This window comes from Setaria italica, chromosome V, assembly GCF_000263155.2.
Source record: "Setaria italica strain Yugu1 chromosome V, Setaria_italica_v2.0, whole genome shotgun sequence".
Taxonomy (NCBI): domain Eukaryota; kingdom Viridiplantae; phylum Streptophyta; class Magnoliopsida; order Poales; family Poaceae; genus Setaria; species Setaria italica.
This window is the reverse complement of record NC_028454.1, coordinates 21,166,433-21,178,996: the sequence shown is the minus strand read 5'-3', so window position 1 is coordinate 21,178,996 and position 12,564 is coordinate 21,166,433. Positions and strand designations below refer to the sequence as shown.

Sequence of the window (12,564 nt, the reverse complement as noted above, 5' to 3'; positions counted from 1 at the left end):
CACACGTGTAATAGACGTGGTCGAAAACAACCGCGAAGATAGGGTCCTTTGAATGGAGCTCCTTATCAACCCTCGCATACTCGTGATGCGGAACCCGGCACACGTATGATAGACGTGGCGAAGTGCTGGAAGAGTTAGCAACATAACCAAGTACTTATTAGTCACCTAAAACAACCCCAAAATCCCCTAGGGCCTCTCGCACTAAGTCATCCTTAACGATCGTACGAGGTTTTCAAAAGTTTCTTGCAACTTTTATCCTTTTCAAAGAAGTGTTTAGGGCTCATTGGGTTCTCTGAATGATAAACACGGCTCTGATACCAGCTGTGGTGGAACCACCTCGGATTAGCTTGAATAAGCAGGGTTAAGCCGCCTAACATGCGACACTCCTGCCTAAACCGAGCTAACACGAAGTGCCGTCGGATTTCATCCGATTTAACCACTTAAACAGGATCGAGTCTAGCAAACCCACACGAAGGTGAGCGGTTACAGAGAATACAACAAGTCCACTAAGTTAACAAGTTTTACCCAATAGTTCAGCCATAAAATCCAACATCAGAGTTTTACAAAACAAAGGAACAACAGAGAAAACACTAGCGGAAGACTTCGTCGGGGTCGGATGTCCTGGGCGAGCCCAGCCAGAACATCACTGAGTCCTCTCCTCGCCGTCCGAGGAGGGGTCCCACTCGACCGTCCAGCCTGGCGGGAGCTGGGGCGGCCAAGCACCAACCAGAGAGGGGTCGGACGCAGCAACTTCACCTGAAAACAGAAGCCACAACAAGGCTGAGCTACTAAGCTCAACAAGACTTAACCGATAGGGGTAAGGACTACTCCTCCTTCTAGACATGCAAGGCTTCTTGGCTGAGGGGTTTGTTTGCCAAAAGCACTAAGTAACCCTATTTCAGTTTTTAGCTCAGGTTCTATGTTCATTTGCCAGTCTAAGTTGTGCGGCCTATTCTAAGCATTCATAGAGTCAAACAAGATGTGAAGATATAACAACAAACATTGCCATCATCAGATTCCTCATTTACTCAGGGTGACATAGCGATCAAGCAATCTCAAACTGTGAGAGGCAGACGAATCGTTTCGAGTTCTTTAACCATGCATGGTGAACCTAGCCTCACGACATCCGCGCACCCGGAGGTCGCTTCCTGTGTCGGCCTTCCCCATCAATCCCCTAACCCGTGTCGGGCCCATTTCCTTTGGTGCAAGGTTCCACAGACTCGGCCTCTGCCGTCCTGTGACCACACATTGCCACCACGTGCGACAACCAGCAGGGGAAACTCCGTTCCAAGAACAATGGGGCGACCGCTCACGGCTAGGTTCAATCCGGTACTAGGCTTCCTCATCCCATACTAAGTATGAGGCTAGTACTTTCAAACACTTGATCACGAACACCACCACTGTCGGGCCTTAGCAAATTTCATAGACAGACGGGGCGACCATCCGACCACCAAAAAGTTACCCACAACCCTGCCCCGTCCATCGTCCTTATAGTTATAACAGGAGGGTAAACATGCAACTCCTATAACTCGCGAGTGACAGGGAATCACTCGGCTTTTACCGTTTTACTAGTTAAGCAATGCAGCTACTCGGTCCAACAGCTAGTGCTCCGATCATGGGTCACTGAGTCATGCATCTAGGGTTTCACACAACTCCTATACGTAAATGCACAAGCATGATACAGAAGGCATGCGCAAGTCTGGTAAAACACATAGGACTTTCATGCAACCGGGGCTTGCCTTCAAGCAAGGAGGATGGAAACTGCTCGACTTCGGGGGCAACTTCGGCTTCGGAGGGCAGGAGCTCGGCTACAGCTTCTTCTTCTGGCGCCGGGTGAAGCTCGTAGAAACCGTCAGCGAGGTGCAGCTCTACACGAATGCAATGCAAGGGTTAGCTTAGACGGTTAGTTCAACAGCAACACTGGCTCGCCTGAGCCTAGAAACTTGCGACACAGAGCAGGAGGTTATGGTGGTTCGAGAGAGCTGATGATGATCAACAGGTAAGGGTAGGAAGGGAAACTAGTGGTCTGATCCTTGAACTAGAGGATGTGATAAACTAGGGGTTCCTTAGACGCAAGCGCAGAAGGGTTCCCAAGTTTTACATACACCCTCGAGTTGAAGAAAAAGATCACAGCCAAGCCCTCGGGCGAGGCGGATAAGGGTCGGCAGAACAGACAGGGTCGGACGAGACGGAACTGGGGTCGGGCGGATAGGAGGGGTCGGGCGAGGCGGACTGGGGGTCGGCAACTCACCTTCTTCCTGAAAGGAAAACGTGGGGTCGGGAAGGAGCAGACTTGGGCGGAGGGACTAAAGCTTCGAGCAAGGGCTAAGACTGGCGATGCTCCGGCGGCAGCGCTGCTTCTTGCGGATCACAAGAGAGCTTTTTCGCAGCACGGAGGAGCAAGCTGCTGGGTGACTTGGAGGAACTGAGAGGGAACTGGGAGAAGAACTTCCCAAGAACTGGGTGGGTGGCGCTAGGAGCTTGAGCGGGGAGCTAGAGAAAGCTGAAGGCAACAAGGGCGGAGGGAACTCTGGCGACGGGGGCATTCCTTTTATAGCTGCTGGAGCAGAGGAACGGAAATGGCGCGGAGAGAGAGAAGGGGAGCAGCACGAAGGCCGGGGAGAAGCAATGGAGTGCTCTGCCGTGGCGGCAATTGAGCAAACAGGGCGGTGCTGCAGAACTCCGGGGGTGACGCCAGCGATCATTGCGTTCTGCCGTCAGGGCGGCGTAGGAGCGGGTAGACTGGTGGTTGGGATTTGGTGGAAAGCGGGCGTCGTCATGCGGAAGAGGTGATAGAAGCGACCGGTTTAACGACGCTAGAATCGAGGGCGCACAGGTGAGGAGACAGGCGGAACGCGGGCGTGGGGGAGAGCGCGGAACAACAGATTGTCGGGCGGCGTCTGACAGAGCGGGGAAAGGAACTGTCGCGGCCGCGGTCGGGGTTGGCGGTGGAGGAATCGTCGTGTAGCGACGACCGGGCGGCGCAACTGTGGCTGAAAGGGACGGAAAAGACGGGCGACATCGGGCTCTGGGGCTGGGATCTGGTGGCGTGATGATGGGCGCGGGAGGCGAGGCTCTGCAGAAAGGGTGCAGAGGGCTTCCGTTGCTATTGGGGAAAAGGGGCGCGGGAACCCACTCTGTTGCTCGCCAGAGATAAAACTGAGCGGCGGTGTCGGAGAAGACGAGCCACGCGGGAGGAAGACTCTGGGGTGGCCATGCAACTCGAGTGCGGCTGGCGCGGGGGATCTGGAAAAGATCTCGCGGGTCCACCGGTGGATATATCGGACGGGTGAGGAAGATCAGCAGGATCCGACGGTGGGCTGAGCTCGCCGGGGTCGGAAAAGGAGCGAGGCGGGAAGGGGTCGGATCCAGGGGTCGGGACCTGGCGGAAAACTGAGCACTTAGGTGCGGTCAAGCAAAACAGCTGACTAAGGTTGAGGGCTGAGATCAAGCCTAACTGGGAAGGCTTAGGGGTCGGTCGTTACAATGCCCAAGAGGGCCTGGTCCAATCTGAACTACTGGCCCATTAAGCAAGTATTATAAATGCTAATCACCGGCCACAAGTTTTTTTTAACCCTAATCACCTTTCACACCTGTCGCCGCATACACTAGGAGCTGGTGCGCTGCCGCTGCTATCACATGCACCAGTCCGGTGGTGCACCATTGTAGTCCTCCCTCCTGGGTTAAACGTTGATCGTGGGGATCTCTGAGTACGTGCCGTGGAGTGCTAGCACGCTCCGATTCGTCATCCCATCCCGTATGTGTGGATTGTTGTAGAGGTGTCGCTTAGTTGCGCACTTCGTCAGATTGTACGACTACTTCGTCAACGTCGATTGGGTCGACCACTTGCTCTTCATTAAGACTTCCGCTGCGACGCGCGACGAGCGAAGGTATAATCTATGATCATCTATTCGCAAGTGATCCTGTTTACGTGGTTATATTTTTGTGTGCTAGCGAGTAGCATACCACGTTTTCTGTTTACGTGGTTATATTTTTGTGTGCTAGCGAGTAGCATACCACGTTTAGTAGTAACAGTGGGCACCACATGGCACGGTGGCAAGTGACTTGGCGTCATCCATGGTGGCGAGTGATGTGGATGTCATATGGCGAGTGATGTAGATGCCATGTGGTGATGATATGGCAGCAAAGGCTTATGTCTGATTTTTAAGGCCCATCGAATTATACATGGGTCAAGTTCATATAAAAATTACTCCGTTCCAAATTGTATTTTCTAAGTCCATATATATTGTTATGCACCTAGAAATACGTTATATCTAGGTGCATAATAATATTTATGAACTTAAACACACTAAAATGACCTACAATTTTAAAGAGAGGGAGTAAAAAACTGCACATATACGACCTACAATTTCGAAGAGAGGGAGTAATACACCTGCACATATTTATACATATCATCACAATTTTATATGTCCATATCCATCAAAAACCAGCCCAAACATTAAATGTACAACAAATATTACAAATAAAATCATCTTATAATAGACTCGTATGTCTACTCAGGCATTTGAATTGCTCCATTTGTAATCAGCTAGCATCGAGCTTTCAACTCTAACGATCGATTAGAAGCTATCAACTCTAACGATCGATTAGGATGGGAAGCTAGCTTTCAACTCTAACAATCGATTAGGGACCTATAAGAAGCTTAAACGTGAACATAACCAAAAAAAAATAGGCTCAGTGTTTGTTGCGCTGCCAACAAAAAACATGCTGTACTCCTGGAAAAGAACAACAAAGATCGCTCCTACAGTGCACCTCCACTTTCCCCAGCTGCACGCCTGCACCTGCACGGCACCCACCGTGCATCCAACGCCACCGGCCCTCACTACTCTCCGCACCCGACAGCGCCGCCGCCGCATCAAGCCCTAGCACTAATCCCACCCCCAAGAATAGCAAGAACCCCGTCGAGTCGCCGCCGGCCGCCTCGATGGGGTGCGGGCAGTCCAAGATCGACCAGGAGGAGGCCGTGTGCCGGTGCCGGGACCGGAAGCGGCTGATGGCGGACGCCGTGGTGGCGCGGAACGCCTTCGCCGCCGCCCACACCGGCTACACCGTCCGCCTCAAGAGCACCGGTGGCGCGCTATCCGATTTCGCCCACGGCGAGGCGCCCGACCCTAGCCTGGTGGCCTCCGATTCCCACCACGCTGTGGCCGCGGCAGCGGCGGCGGCGGCATCCGTCTCCGCGCCGCCTGGCCCCTCCACCGCATCTGTCATCACAGCACCACCGCCGCCATTCCCCGACTTCTCCCACTCCAGCCTCCAACGATCCTCCTCCACCCCCAACATCCCTATGCCGGACCAGATGGCCGGCGCCAAGAACCGCCCTCCTGCCGATGCTGCCATCCGAGAGGAGGATGAGGATGAGGATGAGGATGAGGATGAGGATGATGGGCATATCAGGACCGATAGTGACGATGATGACGAAGATGACAGCGACGATGATGATGACGATCACCATGAGCATGATGATGTTAGCGTGGACGGCATGGTGCACGGACAGCCAGCGAAGCGGGTTGTGATGGATAGTGTGGGATCTTCTCCAGTGACACCGCCTCCACCACCACGGCTGAACCAAACCCCACCAACGTCTGCCACCACAACGCCACCACCTCCAGTGCCGGAGTCAACCTGGGATTACTTTTTTGGCCCAACTCCCACGCCACCACCCACCCTAGAAGCTGCTGATGAAACTTGGATGGAAAGGCATGAGAAGGAGCCAGTGGCTGAGGTGAAGCCGCCTGTGGCAAAACTAGCTGTTAGTGAGCCAGCTACTGCTGAGGAAAGGCCACCACAGATGGCTGCAGAGAAGGAGAAAGCAATTGAGGAGATGGTGGCTAACCTACCGCCATCGAAACCTATTGTTAGGAAGCCACCCAAGGCACCTGGTCGACCGCTGGCTGTACACTATCAGCATGCCTCATCAATGGGTGCGGTTGAAACTCGGAAGGGGAAGATAATGGTTGCATCTGGAACTGCTAGCTTGCTACAGATTGTTTCTCAGCTTGATGATCACTTCCTTAGAGCTTCAGAGAGTGCGCATGATGTGTCTAAGAAACTGGAGGCCACCCGAATGCATTACCATTCCAACCATGCCGACAGCCGAGGCAAGTGTTACTGCTCAATTTGTTTCCTGATCTTTACACCCATTGGGTCAGGAAATATATTGTGCTAATGTTACCTTATTCTTAGAATAGCAAAATGTGAAGACTACAATTCTTCCCTTTAGCTTGTAGTGTCACTATCATGAGATATATCATATATGACTTTGATTGAATATTTGATCTTTTTCTGTGTTTACTGGACATGACTAGGGCCCTTTTGATTTTTAACTGTAGCCCCTTAAACTTTTATTGTATTTGTCCTTGTTTATATAAATCATAGAATACCTAATTTTAGTGCAAGTTCACCAAGAATGTCATCTTTATCTTTTGTCCAAGCTCATTACTGAAGCTTTATTGCGTTATGTGAATACAAAATTTGTCTGAAGATATTTTGATGTAACCCACTTTCTTGCTTTAATGTGCAACACTGGACAAAATGTTTTAGAAATCTAGTGGCTGTAAGGTGTTACAGTCACCTCATTGAACACATTCATCTAATTCGCGTTGCTGTATTATTACACCTTGAAATAATTAGTGGACTGAAATTCACTGTGTCAGAAATCTATGGTGGTCATCAATTCAATTCGAATTAATGCTTTAAAATTCTTTAGACACATTTACTCATTTGAAGTAGCAACACTCAGTTTGAGCCTAATATTTTTCTGTCATACCATGTTTACATGTTGGGGCAATTCTCAGGTGGTTTGGGTTAAAAGCCTTTGTCTCATGGCGTGTGTGATGCAAGGTTCATAATTAATTCATTGAGCAATGTAATGAGGAGACTACAAGTAGAGGCTGGTTATTTTGTTCATGAACTAGTCACTGAGTACCGTTTGATTACTATAATATCCCCGAAGGCTTTTCCCCTGTTTTTTGCTTTCAACACAAATTTCCGTAACATATCAATATGTAGGTTTCTTTACTTTCATTGTGAACCAACTACATAAACCCACAGTAATTGTTGCAAAGTGTTGCAGGAAGCCCAGATAGGATAGTGGTAGACAACCCTTGGTATTTTGGCCTAAGCATTGCGGCCATTCCATCTCTGGCTGCCGCCATCAACACCATTTATTGGAAATTGGATAAATCTGTTGGTTAGATGCTCAAATCATATGTATCTTGTTGCTAAGATGTCATTTATCTATAGCAGATGTTTGTAAAATATGAAAACTATGTCTTGCTTTTCCCAACATTTTGCTTGCCTTTGTGCTTCCAAGTTAGATTTTAAATATTTTTGACACCATACTGTCAGTTTTTAGAAACTTATGGTGGCAGCCATTATCTGTACAACTAAGAATCAGCTATCTGAAGCACCCAAAGGGAACATGTTGAAGAAGTCAATACATCATGTAAATTTGATATGAAGATGCACTATAAAGACGTACACGTAGCTTCCTTTCTCCCCTTTTGGCCCTCCACTTTTGACTAAGCTTTAGTTTTCATGTTATGAATTTGGCATTTAACATTCTTTCTAATGCATGTACGCATGTGCAGTGTCATGTCGAACATGCACTCTCCTAACGTTTTTTCTTGATGTTTTTAGGACATATTGATCACTCTACAAAAATTATGCATGTTATCACATGGAACCGCTCCTTCAAGAACTTACCCGATCATGATGACCTGAATGATAATTTTGAGATTGATGATAGATTTGAAACTCATGCTGCGGTTCTAGATAGAATGCTTGCTTGGGAGAAAAAACTGTATGATGAAGTGAAGGTAATAAATATTAAATTAATTTGTTAACAGAGTTCTGGTGCTATTGCTTTCAAAATTGTTTCTGCTTCTAGCCTCTTTTTGTTTGACATGTAAATGCAGTATGTTGGAGCACTTAATATTTTTTATTTATTCATTTGACATTCATAATTTAAACATCTCTGCAGACTGTAGTTACATCCATACTGTTAGCCTAATCTTGAACTTCTGGAACATAGACTAGTTGTTACTGTAATAGACCTGTTGCAACTCATATTTTGAATTATTCAAGTATTGCTAACAATGCATCAGTCTGAGGTTTCCCAAGAAAATTTAGACCTTTTTTTTTCTTTTAGTATCCCCTAATAATCTGCAAACATGTTTAGCTATGGCTCATTTTCCATGCTTGCTAATGTTATTTTTTTTCTTCAATTACTAACAACCCTGTGTTTTCTGCTTTGCCATTCCTGCATATGTCGAATTAGGCTGGGGAACTTATGAAAATTGATTATCAAAAGAAGGTGACTCTATTGCAGAAGCAAAAGAAACGGGGTGTTAAACTTGAAACCCTGGAGAAGACAAAAGCTGCCGTTAGCCACTTACACACAAGGTACATCGTTGATATGCAATCCATGGATTCAACGGTTTCAGAAATAAATCGGCTTCGGGATACACAGCTATTCCCAAAGTTAAAGGACCTTGTTGAAGGGTGAGTATTTTTTTCAGCAAGTGGTTCTCTTAATTTTGTTGTAGCATACCTCTGGTGTACATTTTAGGTTACTTCCAATGAATTGTATAAATGATATGGACCTGCCTGTTTGTCTGTTACCTTGTTCGTGTTCTTCGTACCTAGTTCTTGTCACTAGCCTATTGAAACTTATGTTTTTTTAATGCTCATTAAGGTGATGCTATAGTTTTCTTGTCACTAATTGAACAGTGCAGCAAAAAGGAAAAAAAAACACATAGTAAGACATAAAAGTTTTCCAAGAGCCGTTGGTAGCCATTGATTGTTTTAGTACCAACTGCACCTCCATTCTTTTTTTACTTTCCTCTTGGGATGAGGTCTCCAATAAACATTTTCGACATTGCTTTCTATACAGATGTTAGCAAACTTATTAGAAACAATGTATTGAACTTCAGATGGAAATTTTCCTTTATTATCTAACGTGACAATATTGGAGTATAAGCGAATTGCCCACCTCTCTCCATCAGCTTATGCTTTTTGGTTGAACTGGTTGGTGCATGCAACTTAATATGGTATGAGAGCCAGAGATCTCTTGTTCAAATCCTAGCGAGCACGATTAAATAAAATAATTGTAGCCCACTCCAATCTCCACGTATGCAGCGTGAGGAAGCCTGCACGTGAGGGGGAGTGTGGGTTGAACTGGTTGGTGCATACAACTCAATAGACAACCCTAAATACTTATAGGAAAAAGTCTACATAACCCCCTAACATATCAAGTGTTGACTATATCACCCCCTCAACTATAAAACCGGACTTTTAACCCCTCCATCTTTGCAAAACCATTTAAAACACCCCCTAGAGTGGTTTTCAATGATGGTTTTGCCACGCTGGCGTGATGAGGTGGACCAATACGTTGACATGGAGTGGCTGACGCGTGGGCCTGCTTGTAAGTGGGCAGGTCAAGCCCCCCTCTCGGCTCTCTGTTCTCCCCATGCTTGTTCACGCCACAACACCGTGGATGCTGCCTCCACCTACCTGTGCCGCGGCCCCACTGTCGGCCGGCGCGGACGGCCGCTTCCTCCTCCGCACCATTCCCTCCGTCCACATCGTTTCCTCCTCGGCGCCAATTCTTCCTTTGCACTACTGCCACCCTCCACGAGGCCACCGCTGCAGTCCGCCGATGAGGCCCCGGCCGTTGTTTGCTTACGCGAGCGAGCTGTTGCCCTTGATGTGTGCTTCTGCGCGTCAAGGCCTAGGCGGCCATGACGAGCTCCCGGAGATGGTCCTTATCCTGTGACACAGCCATGGCCCGTGGAGGCGTGGAGATGGACGCGATGGTGCGGCTGTGAGATTACTGAGATACATGATTGTTCTTATTCTAATTTTTTATGACCAAGCAGCAAGCAAGCCTTAATTAACGCACATGGGGCAGGGCGGCTTAATCATCAACACGTAGAAGGGCAACAAGAGGCTACTGGACTACATGGCTACCATGGGCACAGTCATGCGCGAACTGGTGCTGCAGCTGGTGTAGAAGGCCATCCGTGGCACACTTGGCGCTGAGGCCCATCTGGACACCGCTCATCCCGGATCAGGCTGTTGGTTTTGCCACGGAGTAAGCAGGACGCATGGTGCATCCACGCAGCTGGCATGGCCAGCCGGCGCTTATGGCTGCGAGGCAGAGCGTCGCCACTGCATGGTTGACTCACCTCGCCCTGACAGAAGTGGATGCCGCGCGAGCTCGGTTCCGTGAGTGCGATGAAGGTGCGGCCACTGTCCCGTGCTCACTTCCATGGCTGGCTGGGTTGTCGCTCCGGCCCTCCCTCTCGCAACCCACGGCCCCCCGCCCACTCCTCCATCCTGCTTTTTCCTCTCCCTCCGCGGCGCCTGTCTCACTGCTTCACCAGCGGCACCCACCTACACTGAAAAGCAGGCTAGGTGAGGAGCAAAAATGTCTTCTCAAAAATCCAGCAACAGTTAACAGCAACCTTACAGCGCCAGCTACTCCACGTCATCGCTTGGTCCAACTCATCATGACAGCGTGGCAAAAACACCATGGAAAACCACTCTAGTGGGTGTTCTAAATGGTTTTGCAAAGGTGGAGGGGTTAAAAATCCGATTTTATAGTTTAGGGGGTGATGTAGTCAGTCAACCTTTGATATGTTAGGGGGTTATTAGACTTTTTCCAATACTTAAATGCATTTTCTGTTCAATTTTGATTTAAGAGAAGAACTGACTGCATGAATTATATGATGTCAAAGAAAAAAAAAAGAACATAGGGGTATATCTATTGCTGCAGGGGCATGAGTTATACCTTTCTGTAGCACTTTTTGTGTTTTAGAAGTAGTCAACAACTGAAGATTTGCCTTCAGATACACTTTTTGTTATATTGTAAAATGCAATACCTACTGTCTTACAATATCACCTAACTCTGATTTTTCTGGTACATAAAGCATTACCCATACTGTCCAAAAAGGATATCAATGTTATCCTCTTGGACATGCCAGTCATGTTTTGAACTTTGACCATTGTTGTGTTTGTCATGTGCAAACTGGTCACTACACAGTGGTTTTCTATCAAGCTAGTCAACAATCTGATTTGTTGGTTGGTATAGTATGATAAAATTTCTGCGTACACAGATAAGTCAGTTTAAATTTCATATGATGTGTATTATTGTTTGTCTGCGGATAGAAAATATGGAATCCTATAAAAAAAGCATGTTCCTCTTTAGACTTTAGTCAATGTCAAAAGTATCATATTATGTTTTTAATCACAGGTGATCACAAATTAGTAAATTCATGATCCTTGTGATGGCCACAGTAAACAATAAAATGGCTTTGCATCTTTTGTAAAGATTTATCTTATCGAGTGAGACAAAGTGTGATGTACAATTGGTTGCTGTTCTAGACTACTGGCAATCTTTGGAACATTTTTCTTACCATTTCCCCCCCATATTTACCTATTGCAGGATGGCCAAAATGTGGAGTGCTATGCACCGTCATCATAGAAGTCAGTTCATGATCATTTCAGGAATCAGAGGTTTTGAGATTCCTCCTGTTACAAGCGAGAGAACTGATTTGCATTACAACCAGACTTGCGAGCTACGGGACATTGTTAGGGAGTGGCACATGCAGTTTGAGAAACTGATGAACAATCAAAAAGCATACATCAGAGCACTCAATGCATGGCTCAAGCTTAATCTCATCCCTATTGAGAGCAACATAAAGGAGAAGGTCTCTTCCCCTCCAAGGCTGGTAGATCCACCTATCAAGAATCTGCTGCATGCCTGGCATGATGAACTTGAAAGGCTTCCAATTGAGCTTGCAAAAACTGCCATCAAAACCTTTGCTGAAGTCATAAGCAATATCGTACACCTTCAGGAGGAGGAAGTAAACCTAAGGAGGAGATGTGATGAAACTCGCAGGGATCTGACTCGAAAGAGGGCGCAGTTTGAAGACTGGCATCAAAAGTACACGGAAAGACGGGCAGCCTTAGGTGAGAATGGGAACCCTGAAGCAGCTGAAGTTCAAAATATAGATCCTGTTGAGGACAGGAAACGTGTCATTGAGGAATTAGAAATTAGGCTGAGGGAGGAGGAAGGGCACCACCTTAGGCAAGCAAGACAGGTGAGGGAGAAATCACTTGCAAACCTCCGGACACACCTGCCAGAGCTTTTCAGGAATATGGCTGATTTTTCTTACTTTTGCCATGACATGTACAACAATCTGAGAAAAGCTGCTGCCCCGGCCAAAGATGAAGTATAAGGCTGATGTCGTGTGTTTGTAATTGTACTCAACCAGCGGTAAAAAAAAAAACTTTGGTTGCAGGTGGTTGATGGTACCTTAGGAATCCTGAGGTTGTCCGGAATTTATTGGAATGATTTGTAATCTGTGTAGCGCTAGTTGTACTAATATGTTTGTTAGTTGGAATGCTTATTAATGAGTCCCTTTGTTTATTGCCATCCTCTCTTCTGCGTTGATGTCTTATTTTTCAAATCCACTCATTTATACCAGCCAAGTTTCTGGATGGGGGCACTTGGTGGGGGTGGGGGGGGGGGGGGGG

At 47.3% G+C, this 12,564-nt stretch overlaps 1 protein-coding gene across 1 annotated transcript; it reads left to right on the top strand.

The window, feature by feature from the left end:
• Positions 1 to 4,704: 4,704 nt before the first annotated feature.
• On the top strand, positions 4,705 to 12,463 carry LOC101757982 (nitrate regulatory gene2 protein). The gene is made up of 4 exons (XM_004968763.3): positions 4,705 to 6,122; positions 7,663 to 7,841; positions 8,303 to 8,526; positions 11,471 to 12,463. Exons 1-4 carry the CDS (start codon positions 4,946 to 4,948, stop codon positions 12,264 to 12,266), a joined length of 2,376 nt encoding a protein of 791 aa, XP_004968820.1. The 5' UTR covers positions 4,705 to 4,945; the 3' UTR covers positions 12,267 to 12,463.
• The last annotated feature ends 101 nt before the right edge of the window (positions 12,464 to 12,564 follow it).